General features: G+C 42.3%; 1 protein-coding gene across 1 annotated transcript in view; it reads right to left on the bottom strand.

Annotated features, from left to right (window-relative positions):
* Nucleotides 1–17,893, bottom strand: part of igsf21a (immunoglobin superfamily, member 21a) — a 119,457-nt gene extending 101,564 nt beyond the window's left edge. The window contains 1 exon segment of the mRNA XM_067240968.1: nt 17,634–17,893. Within this exon segment, the coding sequence (XP_067097069.1) occupies nt 17,634–17,772 (139 nt within the window). The 5' untranslated portion in view covers nt 17,773–17,893.
* Nucleotides 17,894–20,074: the final 2,181 nt, after the last annotated feature.

Below are 20,074 nucleotides of genomic sequence, written 5' to 3'. Positions count from 1 at the left end.
GTATAAATGTTTCACAGAATATTGGGTGTGAATTGGTATTCCATCTCACTACAGAGTCAAATTTGGTGCATTCCAACCAGCCTGGAGGTCCAGAATCCTTTAAAATCCTAGTGGCAATTTTGACCCTGGCTTCTCATTCACTTAATCTAACACCAACCCAATTATACCCCAATCGCCCCCCTCAGTAATCTTGATCAAAGTACTTTTAAGCTCACAGGGATGATATTAAGAACTCTGCCAACACTGAGCCCATTCATTCTAATTTGTGATCGCAAACCAAGTGCATCTGTTGCTGTGTACTGCACCAAAACCTCCTCAACTGACCTCAGCCACGATACGAGATCATGATTCAATTTTGGATGGTAAGTCCTTTCACTGACCTGGACTAATATTGTCCTTGGATTTAATGAATCTACCCAGAAGGTACAGTGAAGGTCAAGTGAGATCTGATTAAAAGGTCCTTTGATGTCACGTAGAACACTCCTAGATCAGTAATTAGCCTCTCCTGGTTCTCAATGGAGCCAGTTTTACTGAAGCGTAAACACAACAACCTGTGCCAGTGTACAGTACAGCATTTTCTCATGGGCCTTAAGGAGGAAGAAAACGAAGGAAAATACATCCATACTTGGCTTCAAAATGCGGATATAGATACAGCTGTTGGAGTTGCAATCAGACAGGGTTTTTCTTTTAGAGAGTTTGTCCCAGTTATTGGTTCCTGCTGTCAGAGCTGCCAGCCTGTCTGAGACAATTTCATTCATCTGGCAAGCGCCACCAGGAGGGCTGGTATCAAATATCTGCTCTCCCTATTATTCTAATGATCACTGTCAATCTTGATGGATTAGCGTACGCATTATCGACTTAAAAATATGAGAGGGAGACAGACTCAGTCAGCACGCATCATTGAAGGAACAGTTTGGTTTTATGGGCAAACCCATTATGGACGTTAATCAGGATAAAATGTCTATCTCATCTATTTTCAGTGGCTGACCGCAATAATGACTCATTAAACATTGTGTTTCTGAAGAATCCATCTCCATCTTAGCCCAGAAATACACTAAAATTATTCACATAATGCCTCTCTCTCTCACTTACTCTCTTTATTCACCCTCTCTCTTTCTCTCTTTCTCTCTCTATCTTACTCCCTCTGTTTCTAGTCCACTTGCACTCTCGGGTACACCTTCTCTATGATATCTCTCGCTTTCTCTGCCACCCTCTCTATTTTGCTTTCTCTGTCACCCTCTCTCTTAACCAAAGTAAAACAGAAGCTAAATAAAATACTTGCAAAGAGTTGCAGTGGAAGATGGTCTAAGATTAAATAAATTACATTTGTGAAAGTGGTGATAATCCATTGAAGAGTTATGTCTCTTTCCAGACGGTACATAGTATTTCTATCATATCCGCAAAAATGAACCTAAAGTGTAGTGTTGCCTGATGAACAAGGGTAGAGCCATTACTTTGTTTGAGCCTTTTTTTTGCTGCAGTGGGACAGGAATCAAACATGTTGAGCTGGGTTGCTGTGTTTCAAAACTGACTGATGATTAGTCATTGAGTTTAAGGTGGCTTACGTAGGCATTTTCAGCAGGCATTTATTTCCTAAAAGTGTACCTTATCCTGCCTTCTTCTCATTGAAATATAACAATAGATGTTTTAAAATTGTAAAACTAATCGATTTGGAATCTATACAAAATAAAAATGATCTAAAAGGGTTCCAGCAAGAGCAATCAATGGATATCATGAGAGCTATGAGAGTGAATTTCCCCTATCACTGCACAGTAAGCAACCACGTCGATTGCCTTGCACAAATGTCTGCCCAAACTTGCTTGCTTTGCAGAAAGGGGGAGGGAGGCTTTCATATTGGAAAATTACCCTACGGAACGTTTTCCACTTGTCTCAAGCGAGAGGATGACATTCTTCTGCTAGACAAAAATGCTCTCGGACTAATTGAACGTTATCGTTTTGTCCACATTTAAGACTAGCAGTGAGAAAGAATGGTGCAGCGGGTAACTAGGTTCTGTAGAAATGCAATACATATTCCTCAGACTATTAGCCAGACGTATCCCTATGCACACATAAGTTAACAAAGATAAGATAAATGCTGGTTAAGAGCAGGATGTAGCAAAGTGAACGATAACACTGATGATTAACATATAGTATGTAGATGCATCCTGTATGTAACACTGAGCCATGTCAGTATTGGATCTCACAGGACACTATAGTGTCACACAGCCCAATGAATGACATAGGTCCCTCCACTGACAAATGAAAACAGTGATAAATCAGTGATGGCTTTAAGTCCAAGAATGCTACACAAGAACGCGTCCATGTCTACTAATCTGTAGTATGCAGACATTAGTAAGTATAATGAGTTCTGTGACCGCCCAGAAGCTGGGAAGAATATTGATTCTGTTAATGAAAGGATTTCCTATTGGTTTAGCAGCACCAGAGAGAGCTGAGCTCATTCCTTTTGCATGTCCTTAAAGGCAATGGCTAAAGACTGCAGAACAAGGGCTAATGATTCTCCTGTGAATCTCTGACAAGGCACTGCTGTCTGCCTAAAACAGGTTTTGTTACATCAGATCCTTTTCTAAGGAAACATTTGGCAATCAAGCCTAGCTAAACGTCACCAGCTCACGAACAACATAGCAGAAAATGACTTTGCCACTGACAGAAAGTTAATTTTCTTTGAAAACGCAGAGGTACACTCAAAAGCCAGTGTCTACAGAATGCCCTCTCTTTGCAAAGGATAAATCACTTTCTGAAAATTGTTGGGATGACTAAAATTATAACTTGTTGCCAACTGTTGACAGTGTATATGTGGTCTTCAGAAGTCTCTTCATAGCTGTTACTTAGCAACATGGTGGCATTGTCTGCTGTTTTTTGGGTACAGTGGCACACAACTATTTTGTAGTTAGAAAGGTTGAGTTGATTTAAAAGAAAACAGGCATTAGTTCCAAGAGATGTGTTACCGACTGGAATGTGTATGTGTGTGTGGATGGGTGTGTGTGTTTTTTTGTTGTTGTGTGTACTCTATGACAAAAGAACACTTAAATCTCCACAACCATTTAACTAGCAGCTTTGTCAAACATCATTCCCGATATTTTAGTGTCTCACAAAATCCAGATGGTAAAAATCTCCCCCTGGGGTATACAGTATACCCACTGCCACTTGGAGAATTGTAATCCTCAACAACATTCTGTCCTTTGCCTTCTGGAAACAACTATTAGGTGTGTATTTGTGTGTAAAAGTGTGTGTGTGTGTGTTGGCCTGCGTGCATGCGTGTCTGCTTGCATGAAGCAATAATCTACGAAACAAGATTATTTGCATATGCCTTTGAATTAGCCCGCCAGACTGCTCTGCCTAGCGTTTAATCGAGCATTTAATCAATTCACCACATACAGCTGTGGAGCTTCCCTGGTTGGGTCTGTCCCTTCCAGGCTAGTCACCCTCCTCACACACCCTTGCCAAGCACAGAAACCTGACTCACTCAATCACAGATCAAGGATTTACATTCATTTGTTGTGCGTCTGATATCAGTTGGATCCATTCAAAACAGCCCATGCTTTGATGTGTGGGGCTGTTTTTTCTTCTCGTTGTCACTCTTGTGGCTTCTCAGAAAGGTTTTCCAATGAAAATGGGGCAACATTACTATGACTGTAGGGTTTCTTGATTACTCAGCAAATCAATTGCTACGGTTGATCACAAATTAAATAACAAGGGCCATCCTGGAGCCATTATTGGCCCCGCTACGGTTTCCTGCATGCTTCATGCCGCTGCTCTCTTCATCTTAAGTGTGTGAGTAGAATAAGAGGAGGCTACACTTGATTTGACAGTGTTTTTTTGTTGTGTTTATTTATTTATTTAACCTCCGCTTTTGCTACAGTACCATAACCAGTCTGAGACCGGGGTAACTCATCTACAGATCATCGCTACAAACCTCCCCTGCCACGCATCCTGTTCATCTGAGCTCTGGGCTGGCCTATTGGCTCCGGGCCAGCTACTGTGGGTACTTAAGTGGTAGTGTGATCAGGAGTCTAAATAGTGTGTCAGGTGCGTTTAAAGAAGGCATGGGCAAGAAACTCCCTACCTCGCACACGAAACAGCTTTTTGACCCCCAGTTGAAAAGTAATGACCTTCTTAACCAACCTTCAGTCTTGTTTGTCCTGCTGCCACCTGCCAGCCTCCCCCAAAACCTGAGGCTGCAGCTGGCCTGTATAAAGCATACATTTACAGTGTATGACAAGGGAGGCTACTCAAGTATACAAACTTGCTGATGGTTGTGAGAAAGCTTCTTTTTTTTCTTCCTTGCTGTAAATCTGTATTGATCGCCTCCTCCTCCAGAGGTTGGCACACTGTTTGATTTTGTCTGCATGCTGTTTCCAAATAGAAATACATTTAGTGAGAGATCCATGAGAGGTCCCACCCAAGTTGACTTCTCACTTGAGTGGGAACCTCTGAGGTAAACATGGGCTGTCTCAGCTGCTGCTGCTCTCTGTCTGAGTTGTTCCCTACTGTCCCCCTGTAAAAGCAGAAACCTATCCTGGAAAATAGTGAGAAAATACCTTTCTCACTGTTGCATGGCTCCACGCAGTCGCCACTTAAACTTACCCAATGACGCTGTTTATCTGTTTTATTCAGGGCACTCGGATCCAGTATTTCCTGTCTTTGAAATGTATCGGAAGACGGCGGGGTAGTTAAAAGAACGAGCCAAGGTCAGCTGCCATCTAATTCACACGTCTTCCTCCTTTTGACTTCAAAAAGCACAGCTATCACTGGTACGAATTCAGATGGAAAAGATCTTAGCCATGACGGCTCACTCAATCCTAAACTGAACTACTGCCTACACAAACAACAGTCCTGTCTCCACTAACATTCTGATTTAAATACCTTACTGAAAGGTTTATAACAATAACACTACCATAACAATTTGTACTCTACACCAGAGTTACAGTCTCCTTCATTTACTGCCCACTCAGGTCAGCTGCAGGGACACCTGCTGTCTGAATACCAAACAGCCAAAGCTTTGTCACTTGCCCTTTTCCACACCACCGACTTCATATATCACAGCCTTGTCTGAGCGAAACCACCGGATCATGGATTTAATATGAGACTACAGTTATACAGTGTATGAATATTCTTGAGATGTGGGGTTAGCAGACTGGGGTTTGTGGTAGAGGGGATTAGATTGCCTCACTAACTGCCTATGATGAAATCTTCCAGTCAAAAAAGACCAGCGTGGCTTGTCTGTGATGGAAGAGATACGGGATGAAATGCACAGAGAGTAGCCAATGACTAACATGAGAAAGTCCTTTGTTTATGGCCCATAAGCAAATAAGTACACTGTTGTACACTCAACAGGTACCTCAGCTGGTTCAAGATTGCAGGAAAAAAAAATGCTCATAGTAGGAATAGGTTTGACTCGGTGGACTCATAATGCTTCATGCTGAGGAGACTCTAGGACAACTTCCATTACGGGCGGCCATGGTGAAAAAGCTGTGTGGGTTTTTAGACTTCATATTCTCCACTTGCTTTATCTGGATGGCTGGTTTTGCCCATTGAGCCAGGGCATTAGTCCAGATGTCAGTTCACAATCTGCACATACTCACCAGCCCTACAAGCAGATGCAGTCTTAGCTGCCTCATTACCTTATGTTAACGCAATGTGTTGCCAATATCGGACATGTCTTGGCAGCATATGATAAAGAAATATATTTAAAGACACTTGAACAGTTTTAGAACTTGTTGGAAGTGCATTTTGGCTCCTGTGAGACATTCCTCTTAATGAAAGGCTGTGACATCACTTCTTCTTTCTTATCTTCTCAGCCGTGCTTCAGTTCGCAGGTTCCAATTTTACATTTCACTTGCATTTTGCTAGTGAAATGTAAATATAGTGAAATGTAGCTCTGGGCCACTTTCTTTCCAAGCCATCATGGACTACTGTCGAAACAAGTATACTAAGTTTAAAATCCCTTACTGAGACGTAAATAACAATAACACTACCGTTACGATTTATCCTTCTACTCCAAAGTTCCTATCCTTTCATTTAGCATTTTTTCTCCAGTTCTACATGGCTGGTAGCACCGTACACTGTAAGATATTGAAGTGGAGATACACATCATAACTGCTCCTTGGTTGAATAAGGACAGGCGAAGGAGGAGGGGTTTGGGGGGTGGATAGAACACATAAAGGAGGCAGATTAGATCAAAAACCAGGAGGTTGTCAAGGAAGGAGAGGGCTGAGATGAAACAATATGTGTGTCTAATTACGGAGTGAGGGGTAAGGGCCGCCCTGCGTGGCTCTCTGGCTCATGCAGAGCCTCTCCATGTTCTAATAAAAGACTGGAGAGCTTTTCAGATGCGCAGCGTGATGTGCTGTCTCCTTGACATTCGTTTGTTTCCTTCTGTCCTTCTGTCCTCTGCACATTCCAAGATTACCACTTTGGACATGACTTATTTGTTAGCTGCATAGACATGTATTTGTCGATTTATTGGATCAACAGAGGTTTTTCTGTTGCGTTTAAAATGAAAGTATGTGTCATAAAACGACTATAGATTGGAGATCGTAGATATTGTTTGCCTATTTATTGGTCAGCCATTGGTTTATCATTATTGGTTATGATAATTATTCAAACCACATGTGTGTCTAGGGTTAGAGAAAACTCCACCATGAACCTTTAATTAACAAGTGCACTTCCAGTACATAGCTTTACCACCTGTTACAGCACTATAGCTACAGTATGTTGGACTGCTGTACTTCAAACAACAGTGTACCGTCACAGCTTTAATAGGGTAACAAATCATCAGTGACACTGCTATATCTCTTTAATATGTGGTAACATTGGTAGAACGATCATAGACTGATTGAGGACAATTCAATGATTCCTAAATGGCATCTTCAAAAATAAAAAGCAGACAAAATGTCTTCTTCATGAATCTGAATTTAGCCCTTTTAGATTTTCTGATTAAAGGAAGCAAATCAATTTGACAAAAATCTAATTATTCAACAAAGATCCTGAAGTCAAGGGGTTCCTATCAAAATATATATGACCTAAAAATACAACAAACTTTGCACTTGAGCTCTAACGTGAATTTAAAGACTATACAGATCATCATTTTGGCACCAAGACAAATCGATATTTGCGTTAGGCTCATTAGACTTGTTATATCTTAAAATGTACACATACTCATACGGTATATTATCATTCAAGTTATTCAAAATCGTAAAAAAATGTGGTTCCTATAAATAAAACAAAATAATAATACTCAATAGATGATTGCTAGATCAAGCTCTGTTACAGTGAGAAGTACAATTAGTATAAATGTACCATGTACATCAAGAATATTTCTGATTACATATAAAAAGATCATACAGTAATACCACAACAGACATGTTTATATTATTTATTTTCTAGAAATACTGTAAAATCTCTTCAATGCCCTACATGTCATTAATGGGGGGGGGAAGCTTGTACAGTGGGATTACCATCAAATATAACATAGAATCCCACCAAATGGTGAAAGAGCACGGATTATGTGTCAGACTCAGGGCTGCCACAGGCAGTTTTATGATTTATTGTGAGATTATCATACCTCGAACTCTATGGCCTGTCTGCACACTGCCATAAGGGAGGGGGCGGGGATGGGAGGGGGCATTGGGGGGGCTGGGAGGGCTGAAAAGAAACGTCAGATCCTGCCATAAATGACAGATGTCTACTGCTGCCTTTGACAGGCTGCTCGATCACTTTTGATTTAAAGATGGAAAAAACAAGGCAACCGGAACAAAGATGGAGTTTTTTAGACTTGCCAAACATGCAACCATCTGAAGCTGCTGGAGGAAGCTGCTAAACAGGAAACTGCTAGAGAAGAAGCTATTGGACAGGGAGCTACTAGACAGGAAGCTGTAAGACAGGAAGCTGCTAAACAAGAAGCTGCTAGAGAAGAAGCTGTTGGACAGGGAGCTACTAGACAGGAAGCTGTAAGACAGGAAGCTGCTAAACAAGAAGCTGCTAGAGAAGAAGCTGTTGGACAGGGAGCTACTAGACAGGAAGCTGTAAGACAGGAAGCTGCTAAACAAGAAGCTGCTAGAGAAGAAGCTGCTGGACAGGGAGCTACTAGACAGGAAGCTGTAACACAGGAAGCTGCTAAACAGGAAGCTCCTAGAGAAGAAGATGTTGGACAAGAAGCTACTAGACAGGAAGCTGTAAGACAGGAAGCTGCTAAACAGGAAGCTGCTAGAAAAGAAAATGTTGGACAGGGAGCTACTAGGACACATCCTCTATGTTTCACTGGACTGCCAGCAGGATATACAGGCATGTATACAGTTACTCTCACCTTCAAAATGCCCCCTGAAATCTGCCACGTTTTAGAACATTCACTCTAATTGGGTGTTAATTAACAAACACAGGGCCTGAGCATGTGTGGTGTGCCACATTACAATTCTGAGCCACTGACCCTTGACCTTTCACTCTGTCCAAATGAGGGACTGGGGGTGAGTCTAATAGGATAATCCTGTAAAGCAGTGGGTCATGCTTGGCTGCACCCTGCATACAGCTCTGTCCATCCGGTTTAGGAGAATGAAATGGAAACACAGAACCAGGCTATTTCTAATTATGTTTAGTTGTTGGTTGCTGTGGCATGTTATGTCCAACAACTGACGTCAAGACACACATCCCTAAGTCTGACTGGGTTACGTCGTACTCCGTATTTTTGGGGATGTTGAAAGGGTTGGGTGTGTGTGTGTGTATGTATGTGTGTTGTATGAGGTTTGTGTGTGTGTGTGGGGCGGGGGGGGGGGGGGGTGGATCATACAGCAGACAGGTCATTCTGACGTGCTTAGCCACGTGCTTAGCATTGCATGATTGAGGTCTCAGTACCAGGCAGGATGTGTTGCCCGCTGTGACCGGGACTAATAGGAGCTTTTCTTGTGTGCTTCTCTCTGTAGGCCAGCGTGCCACACGGGTAAACTGTACATCTGAAAACATAGGTCAATCAAACTGATGAAAGTGTCTGCACCCAGAGTACTTCAACACTTTCATCTCGGGTTGACATAAACCTCCTGTATCATTTAAGCACTCAACCTACACACCTCCTTTTTAGGTGGAGAGTCTTAGGGTAGTCACTTTTTTTTTAAGACGAAAAAATGAAACTGCGCCAAGGGATTACTTATATTTTATCGTATGCAAATGGTGAGATTTGGATTGATGCTTTTGTCAGTACACACTTTGAATTATCGCAGCTTAAAGGGTAGAGCTCGAAAAGGGAAGATTACAGTGTTTTTTTCCAACAGTCAATATCAGATGGTGGGTGAGTTTCTGAAGCAGGGGAGTAATCACTTAAGCTTGGATCAATTACCTTCAAAAACAGAATGATTTGGCATGGCATAAACAGCATGCACGCTGCCAGACAAACATACATGTGATGAAAATCAAATACCGACAGACTTCTGCCTAACAATGTACGCCATCAACTATTCAATACCTCATCAACTCTTCCTTTACGGCTGAGGAAATGGTTACCTGAGGAAATGGAAATATCTATACTATTGCGCATTACAGTGACTGTATCCCCTTCATAAGGCTGTGAGTTTTCACATCAGAAGACAACCCTCTCTTTATCCAATGCATGTCGTCATATTAACTATTCAACCCCTGTCCCGGGGCCTGTTGTTAACACCCTTGAGTAGTTTTATCCGTGGCGAGCCTGGTGGTTCAAGGGTGAGAGATCGGGAGAGCGCCTAGATGACTGACAGATGTTAGGAGAGGATGGTGCAGTCCTTCAGTAAACATCCTCACCCGATCCTCCTGAAATACCCCTCCTGTTTGACTGTTTGAGTGGCTGGGGATCTAAATTATGTCTTTATGATTCTTTGGGGGGAGGGGGGGGGGGGGGGGTGACGCGCCGCATGGTAGAAACGCCCGAGGACTGCAATCCCCAGGGAAGAAAGCTTCTCTATGGCTCACTGTGAGGAAGTCTGCGTGCATAATGGAAAATAATCTGTTGTCGTAAGACGCACAGCCCACACAATCCCCCCTTACCCCCGTTCACACAGCTTCGGTCCATCCACCCTGACGTCAATGTGCAGATTAAAGTCGTTTCCTTTTCACTCTTTCTCGCTCGCTCCCTCCCTCCCTATTTCTTTTTCACTCTCTCTTTTCGGCTCTCTCCTTCCATGTCCTCCTCTCCGTTCTCGTCTAATCTGAGTGCTGGACTTCCATGAAACGAGGGGTGGTGCGTTCACTGCAGGGAGGATACAGCCACAGACTGAGACGGTTTGAATAGCAGCAGGCTAAGTCCTTCAGTACAGTGTGCCAACTGAAAAAAACGCAGCTTTCTCAGTATGGTTTCTCAAGCTACAGGAGACTGGAATGGAAATTAAGAACACCCGCAGATGTTCAAATACAACTTGCAATGTCAACATCCGTACAATTTGCACATGTTGAGGATGACATCGAATACGAGAGGCACCCTTCCATCAGAGCAGGAGACATGAATGCAAAGGATTGGACTTTGTATTGACATGTTTGCTTGATTGAAGTGAGTGACAAAGAATATATTTACTCTGGTCGTTAAGAAATATTTTGCCTCCGAAAAATAGTCATTCACATCTGAACACGCTGTTTTAGTTTTTTGTTTGAAAGCAGACAGATGACCTCACATTTGTCAAATGCTATTTCAATTTTAATGGTATTCATGTTTATACTTCACAGTTCGCTTCCTTCACCTTGGTACAACACACAGTCAAGCAAGTGCAGCCAACAACTTCAACCTGAGGTCATGGTGACACTGACTAATTCCACCCCTCGATGAACGGCCTCCCTGTGTCTCCTCCAAAACATTCCAGTTGTGACTGAAGGAAACCAAAGTGAGAAGGATAAGAGGAAGTTGGGGTGTTGACAGAGCTGAAAAATCCTCAATGCTTAGGATTGCTATTCCTAGAAGCTTAAGCCCCCTGTGATGTAGCATGAACGCAGAGATAAGTGGCACACTGTATTGTTCACCAGCCACTTCCCCAACTCTCTAATAAGGCGCCTAATGTGAGCACACAGTGGCAGAACCATTGTTACTACTCAGCAGCCATGTTTGAACACGATAAGAAAAATCACATAATCCACATTAAGATGTAGGAGGGATGGGGGTGGTGGTGGGGAGTGTTGGAGGGTGAGTGGGGGGGATTTCAGGAAAAGTGCTGATGAAGCCTGTCAAGCAATCCCTGGTTGTGATAGTCGCTAATCTCAGAGACGAAGAACCAAGCCGAGATGTTTTTCTGATGATACGAGAAGGATGTCACGAGAACCGGTACTAATTCTGGCATGGTGAAATCCTTCCAAGGGAAGGTTAAATAAAGATCTTACAGGAACATTCACGCACTCCTGCTGTCACATAGATGCTGCTTGTGAAAACGTGGAACAAACTGAAAGAAAAGTACCTACTTTTCGACATAACAAAGTAATATGCCCCCCCCCCTTAATTTCTTTTACAATAAAAAAATACCAACTAAAATATGTATTTAATGCCGCATAAGGAAACAGAGGTCGTTCGTTGGCTTAATCATGGACGAAAGCCACAACCAACACTTCCCTATCTTCAGAGACGCCCCACCATACCTCCTTTCTGGCTGTCTCTCTCCCCCAGTAGCTGACAGAAAGTCAGAGTTTCTTCAAACTCCCCCGCAAGCCAAACCAAGCACAGCATCCTGCCAACCCTCTTACCCCGCTCAACCCAGGACTTCAGGGGTTAGAGAGGGGTGGAAGTTAGAGGCTGTTTTGAACTCCCCTGCCACTGGCATTTACTTGTCTCTACTAATCATAGACTTTATCATTTCCAGTGTCACTGCTTGAGCTGGCAGGCTGCTCTGGAACTGTACAGGCCAAGAAAAGTTCAAATGCAAGGATTCTTCCTCAGATTTGTCCCCCCTCTCCCCATGCAAGAGGCAGATGAGATGTCTTTGGGGGTGGACAAATTTGCCGTAATGACTCCACTTTCTTCTGCATTATTTGCGGAGAGGGAGAAGCTAGCCCCGAGGACCTCCCCTCCAGACCCTCAGCTACCCGCCATCAAGTCATCTTGGATGTGAAATCCATTTCAGACAGGCTTTCTGTTAATAAAATATGTTAATGGACTTACAATGACTGGTTTTCAAACAAACATAGCACTTCAGCTAGTCCCTAATGTCATAAAGGGTGGTTTGGGTTTGCCCAACCACCTGAAAGGCGAAGAGATACTGTTTGACATCAGAGCTTGTGGTTGGCTCACTGTAATGATTTTACATGTGGAGGAAAATGGTTTAGTACCAGTGATTTTTGAGATGAACCTGCATAGTTTCATACATTCAAGTGTATTTTTATGGGTATACTTGATCACATTTAAAACAAGGATATTCCTAAAAGACCTCTTATTTATCTCCTCACAAAAAGTTTGTGAGCAGATAACTCAGTTATAAATTATTGAGCATGTACAGTAACGAGTGACTCTCAAAGCCTCTAGGTGCTTGCATGTGCGTAAGTGTAGGTTATATAATAAATTGTGTTATGCATGGTGAAATACTGAGATCTCAAATATGAACTGGAGGCAATGCAACTGTAGTATTGCATTCTGCAGTACTGTAGTACTGGAGAATGTCCCTGTACTTACTGGAAGTCGCTCTGGATAAGAGCGTCTGCTAAAAAAAAAGACTAAATGTAGTATGATTGTGGCTCTACAGGGTTTTATCAGGTTATCAGCTGAAGGATGCCTGAAAAAAGCCATGATGAAAAAAGAACAAATGTATTGGTTCAAAGTGGTCAGAAAACGGTTTGAATGAAGACCAGAATGTTAGCTACAGACAAACTATAACGGAAAGAAGTAATTTGACCGTTCTGTTATAACAGTATCCTTTTAGTCCATTAGGCTGCTCAAACTCAAACCACCAGTCAAACATGTGATTTGTGGGTCACAGAGCCATGCTTTCTCAAAGGCCATTTTGAGACAGTAACATTAAAGGACACTGAAGGCTTCAAAGGGACCTGATTTAGCAGTGTACTGTAGTTTGACATCTATTGTAAAATTCCAGTTACTTCCCTGAGGAGACCGGTCTCTGGTAATATAACAGGCAATTGTGGCTCTATTGTGATGGGCCAAAATCATGATTGCAATCATTAAAAAACCTTCTACGAATACAGTTTTTAACAGATGTCCACTCTAATCCCACCATGTTTACGCAAACATTGAATAGACAACACTACAGTGTGTGATATCAAATGACCCATAAAAAAAGAAAAAAAAGAATACACATTATCAGATTTGAAGGGCGACTGCAAACACCACACAATAGCTACAAAAAAGCAAATTAAAACAAAGAGGTTATGCTTCAGATTTGTTTATAATCATTTTATATAACTGCTGAAAGCAGTGCTGAAATAAAACCTGGTGATTGGTGGATGGAAGCGCCACCCCAGTCCATTTTCCTGCCAATATCTATTCTTACTTCCTGTGAGTCAAGCCCAGCTGTCGCTGGCACACCATGTCTGAGATCATACACCACAACGTTTGAACTCCTTGCTTTATCTGTCCAGAACGGCAAGATCTACAGTCAGACGGCCAGTCTGCCATGATGCGAAACAAGCCATAAAACTAAACCCTGTGTCACACAATGACTTCCTCAAATTAATCTTAGTAGACTAAAACCGTCTGGATACATGACGCAAGAATGTTGATAGAACACAATATCAACATAAGAACTGCTTGAAGTCCAAGTCTTTCGTTTATGTATGGGGAGTCAGGTGGCTGAGCGGTTAGGGAAGCGGGCTTGTAATCAGAAGGTTGCCAGTTCGATTCCCGGCTGTGCCAGATGACGTTGTGTCCTTGGGCAAGGCACTTCACCCTACTTGCCTCGGGGGAATGTCCCTGTACTTACTGTAAGTCGCTCTGGATAAGAGCGTCTGCTAAATGACTAAATGTAAATGTAATGTAATGTATGTTTCTTGTACAAAACATACTGTATTTGTCAGGGTGGGTATATATTACTTAGTTATTTTTTCCAACATTGCAGTCAAATCCTACTGTGTCTCCTTTTGGTGGCGGCCCATCAATCTGCAGACAGTGTACTCCTGCTCTAGCTACCATACTTCCGATGCGTGTGGCAGAGAATCATAGTTGTGCAACCAAGTACGAGGTCGGTGCTTTTTTTTTCTGTAGAAGTAATGCTTGGTCTGTCACTGACCCCTGATTTGGCAGTGGTCCCTGAAGAGTGATTCTAAAACTTCTTATGCCACTGATGGAGAGATGTTCTTGTCAGATCCGCCTAGTCCTACTGGCTGATTCAAAACAAAACAGAAGGCTTTGTTCTCTCCACTTTGCCCTTTGAACCCACTGCAGCTGTTTAGTCTTCAACCTAATTTCAACCTACATTGAAAATCCCCATGTGACGCATCCCTTTTATGGTGTTCTAATTCCAGATGCAGAGAGATGGAATGTAAGCATATTTGTAATAGCGATGAATATGAATATGTTACAAAAGAAAATCGATGAAATATTGGAAATGATAATCTGGTGTGCAAAGTTATCACGTTAAATTAAGTCTGTTGTGAAAAAATATCTTCAAGTAAGTATTAAATGTGATGGAATTTTGCCATTTGATTGATTGGGGTTGGATGCTCACTTTGCGCGGGGAAAAGAGATGATGAGGAACAGGATTATTGCCACCTCATCTTACAAGGTTAAACTCTGCTCTCTGACCTCAGGAATTGACAGAATATATTACCGGGTGTTGTAAATCAATTTTGAAGTTTCTCCACAGATCCATATGTGGGAAACGAGTTGCAGCTCACTTTAAGTACCTAAAGATTCCATAACCCGAGACAAGTGCTGTCTATGTCTTGCAAAGTTATATGATACAAAGAAATCCAGGCCATAAATGTACAGTCACTAAGTAAACAAATGAAGCCCCAAGGATTCAGGCTCTGTGACTGAAATAAGATGAATAAAGATGGTCACGCTCCCGTGCTGTGGCCCACTAAAAGGTTCTAAGAACAAGACTGCAGTGGGGAATGTGAAATAACTGCACCCTTCTAATACAGCAAATGAGTCTCGTTTGGGTTCCAGTATGTAGCAGGGCGAGCTACTGTATCGGAGATTTGAAGTCGCTTGTGGTTCCAAATCCACGTGGTGTGACTATTCATCACAGTCCTATGGAACACAATGTTTCATGCTTTATTGGACAGGTTTTAAGTGAAGTGTGACAGGAAAGGCTGGGAGAAAGGAGAGAGGGGACAGCCTGCAGCAAAGGTCCCAGGCCAGATTCAAACCTCAGCCCATCACAATTAGAATAAAGTTTGGCCAATGGAATAAGGCCTCAGCCTACATGGTATACACACTTATCTGGTGAGCTACAAGGGTACTCATACATTCCTTGTTTAACAGCAGTATTCAATAGGATACAGCATATCATTTGCCTTAAACAATCAAGGTCAGTGAATGAACAAGATGATTGACTGCACTCATGCCTCAGTTTTTTAAGTACTTTATTGCATCAGATGCAGTGCAGTGCAAGCCCTTGACCTACTCAACCACGAATGCACTGTAAAACATCGTACATTTTAAATATTTGCCTGTAAGAATCCACTTTGCCACTTACCATAAGCATTAAAACATGCTGAATGCACACACACACCCCCCACACACACACACACACTGGTGATGGTAATCACAGGTAAGATGGATACCAAATTACAATATGGAGATGGAAAGCCCAAATTTGTTGTAAGCTGTGATCTTAATTACAGAGAGAGTGGTTATCTTGACTCACAAAGGATTTGTTGCCTTGGGCTGCTTAAGGAACCCCTGTGAAGATGCAGTAGATCCGATAACAAGTGTGACATTGTGCATGTTACAGCTCCTGGTTCTCACTGTAGGCTACTGTACGTGTGGTTTCTTCTTAAACAAACACATTGACAAACAAGCCAAGAGGTGTCATGTTAAGTCCAGTGTAAATCATTAGCCACACACCAAATCCTTCCCAATCAACCTGTGAACATTGGACTGCACCTGGCACTGACTCGCAAAAATCAATGGTGCTGAATGGATCCCAGGTGTGCCATGGAAGACCAATGCCTTGTAGATACTTTCCTGATTCTCATTGATCAATTGGGAGGATTTTGTGCTGGCTGGGCACGTAGGGCATGTTTGACCAAGGTGAACATTTCAACGATTGCATCTCACTTTCTAAGACACATGTCCAACTGAATGTTATGAATCTCCTTCTAGCTACAGTAGCAGGAAGGAAATACTGAGTAAGTATGAATGTACTTCTGTTATTCTCAAGCTGGTCATTGCTTTTGTGCGAGTTTCACAATACTGTTTGTATTTTGTGGTAAACATGCTGGACACCCTCGATTCTGGTACTTTAAGTCATGACCCCAAAACAATGAATATCATAGTATCCTGCTCACTGAATTAAGTAAATAATAGACTTGGAATCACTCCTGTCAATAGTAACAAACACATGAGGTTTCAAGGTCTGGTGCTGAATACTTGACCACAGTAGGGAATCTAGGGAGTAATGTGGGCTCTATATGAAATTGCTGATATGCTTGATTGTAAATCAAAGTGACATTCCCTCTAACAATGTGAAATGTGTCCCGTCTGCATTACACATTAATGTGTGGTTTCAATGAGTTTGATGTTATTCTAATGCAACAAGTTTGCATTGAACCATCATACACATAGCCTAATGTGACATCTTGTGATTTAATACGATGTGAAATGTGTATTGTGATTCAATCACTAGTGATCAGAATCGGAAAAAAATGCATATATGGTATTAATTCTCAAATGTGTAGTACAATATGGCTTACGCTTCAACAATATCCTCATATTGGGAATCCAAATGGGATCTCTGATTGGATGATACACTGTCTTGTAGCCTTTATTTAAAAGGGTCTTATGCTCACAAATGCCATTCCTCTGAAATGAAAACTCAGAAAATGATGATCTTCCGATTTCAAAATATACATATTGGTTCAGATAATTAAAAGAACTTCTGGCGGTGAATATCACATGAGCCACGATGGTAAACTCGGCGGGATGCCATCATTCATAAAGAGATCTGTTGCTGAGATAACACACAGAACATTGTATATTACAGGTCATTGTAGATAAATACAGATAACCTTGGAAAGACTGAAGGTATGTGGTCAAAAATTTAGTAAACTAGTTATGGTGATATAAGAAAAGAAGAAAGAAAAAAAACTGAGCATTTGGACTGGAACGTCTGGAAGGATGAGCGCGCGTAACCCACGCTGCTAACATGATAGAACATTATTCGGAAGAAATAACGTGACACTCCTTCCCCTCCCTCACTCTCTACCTTCCCCAAGCCTACCCAAAGATACCATAGCTCGAAACGCCAATGGAAAACGGGGTCTACGGAAAATAAACGTGTACGTACATCACCGCAAACACAGTCAAAATAGCAAAACAAAAAGTTGGTTTGGTGAATGTAAAATGTGTAAGAGAGATGCTCAGTAGAGTGGTCATATGTTTAACATGAACGCAAGGGCATTTGATTTCCACACACATCCAGACGCACAAGAAAATGTGAGAGGCTTTTAAATGGAACAGCCAAATAAATGATTTATTAAATGGTCTAATGGAATTGACTTACCAACGGCTAAATCCAGCAGATCTGCGCACAAGAGCAAGCACAAAGAGAAGACGGTCATCTTTCCCTTATTTCGCAATAAATCCCAAACTCCATCAGCGTTTACATGCTCTCCGTTTTTCGGCTGCGTAATCCCGACCATTCCAACGGTATTAGATAGAGAGGTGCCCACGAACTATTCATGGTGCAGTTCAAGCCGAAGTGGGAAATACAAGAAGTTTACAATAAATACACTTCATTAAGGTTAACGAAGACGATTTATTTTACTGAGAAACGCTTCCTAAACTGCGAAAAAATATATTTCCCTGCTTCAGAATTTAGTCAATGCTTAGCAGTGCAGTCGAGGACAAAAAACGGATAGGTTTGGATGAAAAGCTATGCTCCTCAGTCAATGCTCATCCCCTCTCTCTCTCTCTGTCTCTCTGTCTGTCTCTCTCTCTCTCTCTCTCTCTCTCTCTCTCTCTCTCTCTCTCTCTCTCTCTCTCTCTCTCTCTCTCTCTCTCTGTGTGTCTCTCTCTCTCTCTCATTCTCTCTCATTCTCTCGCGTGCCCGCTCGCTCTACTCCCGCCCTCCAGACATAGACGCACGCACAGTCACTCCTGATCACTCGCTCTTTATTTCACACAATTTTCTTTAATCCTACCCTGGCTGCAAACCCTTTCCCTCTAATTCTGTCCACTAAGCCGATTTATTTCCGCAGGATTTTGTTTTTTCCTTAGTGAAAAGGTTTTTAAAGATCATCATAACCTTCTGTACACTGTGCCGCCTAACATTCCTTTAACCGCAATGAACCGGGAATAAATTTAGCATTTTACCTGCCACGGGCATGATAACCCTCACAGCCCCGAGCCCCAAGATGCATCGTGACGTAACGTTGTTTAACATCATTTTGCACCTGCTGACGGGTTATTTTAGTTATATATTATGAGCCTCAATAACGTAGGCAACAGCGGAAAGATCAAATTGTAATTTGTCGTTTGTATTTTAAGCTGCTTGGACAAAAGTGTCAGCATACATTTCACCCCATATCTAAATCATTCAACAAAGAAGTTGGCTATCAAATCAATGACAAAAGTTCGTTACAGTTTCAAATTTAGGGCAATTACTTTGATTTCATATATGTGTTGTCCACTTTGACCAAAATCGTTTCAGGTTAAGCAAACCACCTCTTTCTGATGTGTATTGTGTTCCACTTGTTGTGGCTAAACATCTGTTGACCTACTGCTCTGTGTCTTCTCAATATTACTTTGTAATATACACAAAAGGTTTTTGTCTTGGAACAAACTGAAATACTAGGAGACAAAGAGCCTGAAAAGAGATATCAGAAAAGACTGAAGTCCATCTTAGCCCCTAAAGAGCAAGAAATGGCACTGCTGGAGAGGAAGAGGGTCTTGCCTCCTGCGGAACGAGGAGCCGTCTGCTGTCTTGGATAAGGTCTGCAGCACTAATGCTCTATCACACATCTCTAGAGGGCAGTGTCAACAACAATTTATTGAGGCAACAGAGCCGAACGTGTTCCAGTCCGTATGACACCTGCCCGCGAACAAAGAAGGGTCCTCTGTCTCCGGGGAATCCACACACAAGCGTGTTGTCTGCTGTTTCCACCATGCCGCCTGACTGGAAGCAGGGAGAACATGGAGGGAGGTGTTGGGTTCAATAAACCCCTGAATGGTTTTTATTTACTTACATGTGTTCTGAGGAGCAACTTCGGAAAGTTGAACTGACACTGAGGGGAACAGGTGAAATGGCGGGTAGGAATCTTGTTCTTTCTCAGTTCAAGTTCTCCCGTCGTGCTTCTCCTTTTTGTCATGTTTTGCACAACAAGGAAATGAACCATTTGGAGTGGGTGAGTGTGGAAGAGCAATGCAGCGAGTGAATACAAAAATACCTTTGGTAGTACAGTATGATATATACTGTGTAAAAAAACAAAATGTCCACGTATTTTCTAGCCTAGCTACTGTACACAAGACATACGCGTTGCTATGTATCATAACATCCCTACTGAAACATCAGAAGAACCCTGAGGAACACATCCCAGTTTCAGTGTATGTCAGCACAGATCAGAGTAGGGGGATTATTTACGTCATGTGTGAATCCCTGAAAAGCAGTAGCGCATTAGGTCAAACTGGCTTCGTCAGACGTGGAGAATACAGGGCTTCCTGTCCAACTGTCCCAATTGAAGGTTTGAAGGTTTACGGCCCGTGCCATTGAAAGGAAGTTCACAGGAAGTTAGGATTCCTCCGTTGCTCTTGGTTTGAATATTAAAGAGCGCAAGCCTGGCTCAGAAGGAGGCACATTTCTACAGCATGTCTCCGTGGCTTCCTCTCCCCGACTTAGACCCCCAGCTTTGAGGCTCTTACATGTTCCAAATGCTCATTTTCAAAGAGATTACAGCACGTATCTGTCAGAGGCAGACTTGCATGGATATTATGCATGGGGGACGG

This window comes from Osmerus mordax, chromosome 1 (genome assembly GCF_038355195.1).
Source record: "Osmerus mordax isolate fOsmMor3 chromosome 1, fOsmMor3.pri, whole genome shotgun sequence".
In the NCBI taxonomy this organism is placed as follows: Eukaryota; Metazoa; Chordata; class Actinopteri; order Osmeriformes; family Osmeridae; genus Osmerus; species Osmerus mordax.
Note: the sequence above shows the minus strand (reverse complement) of the source record. Positions and strands in the feature narration are given on the sequence as shown.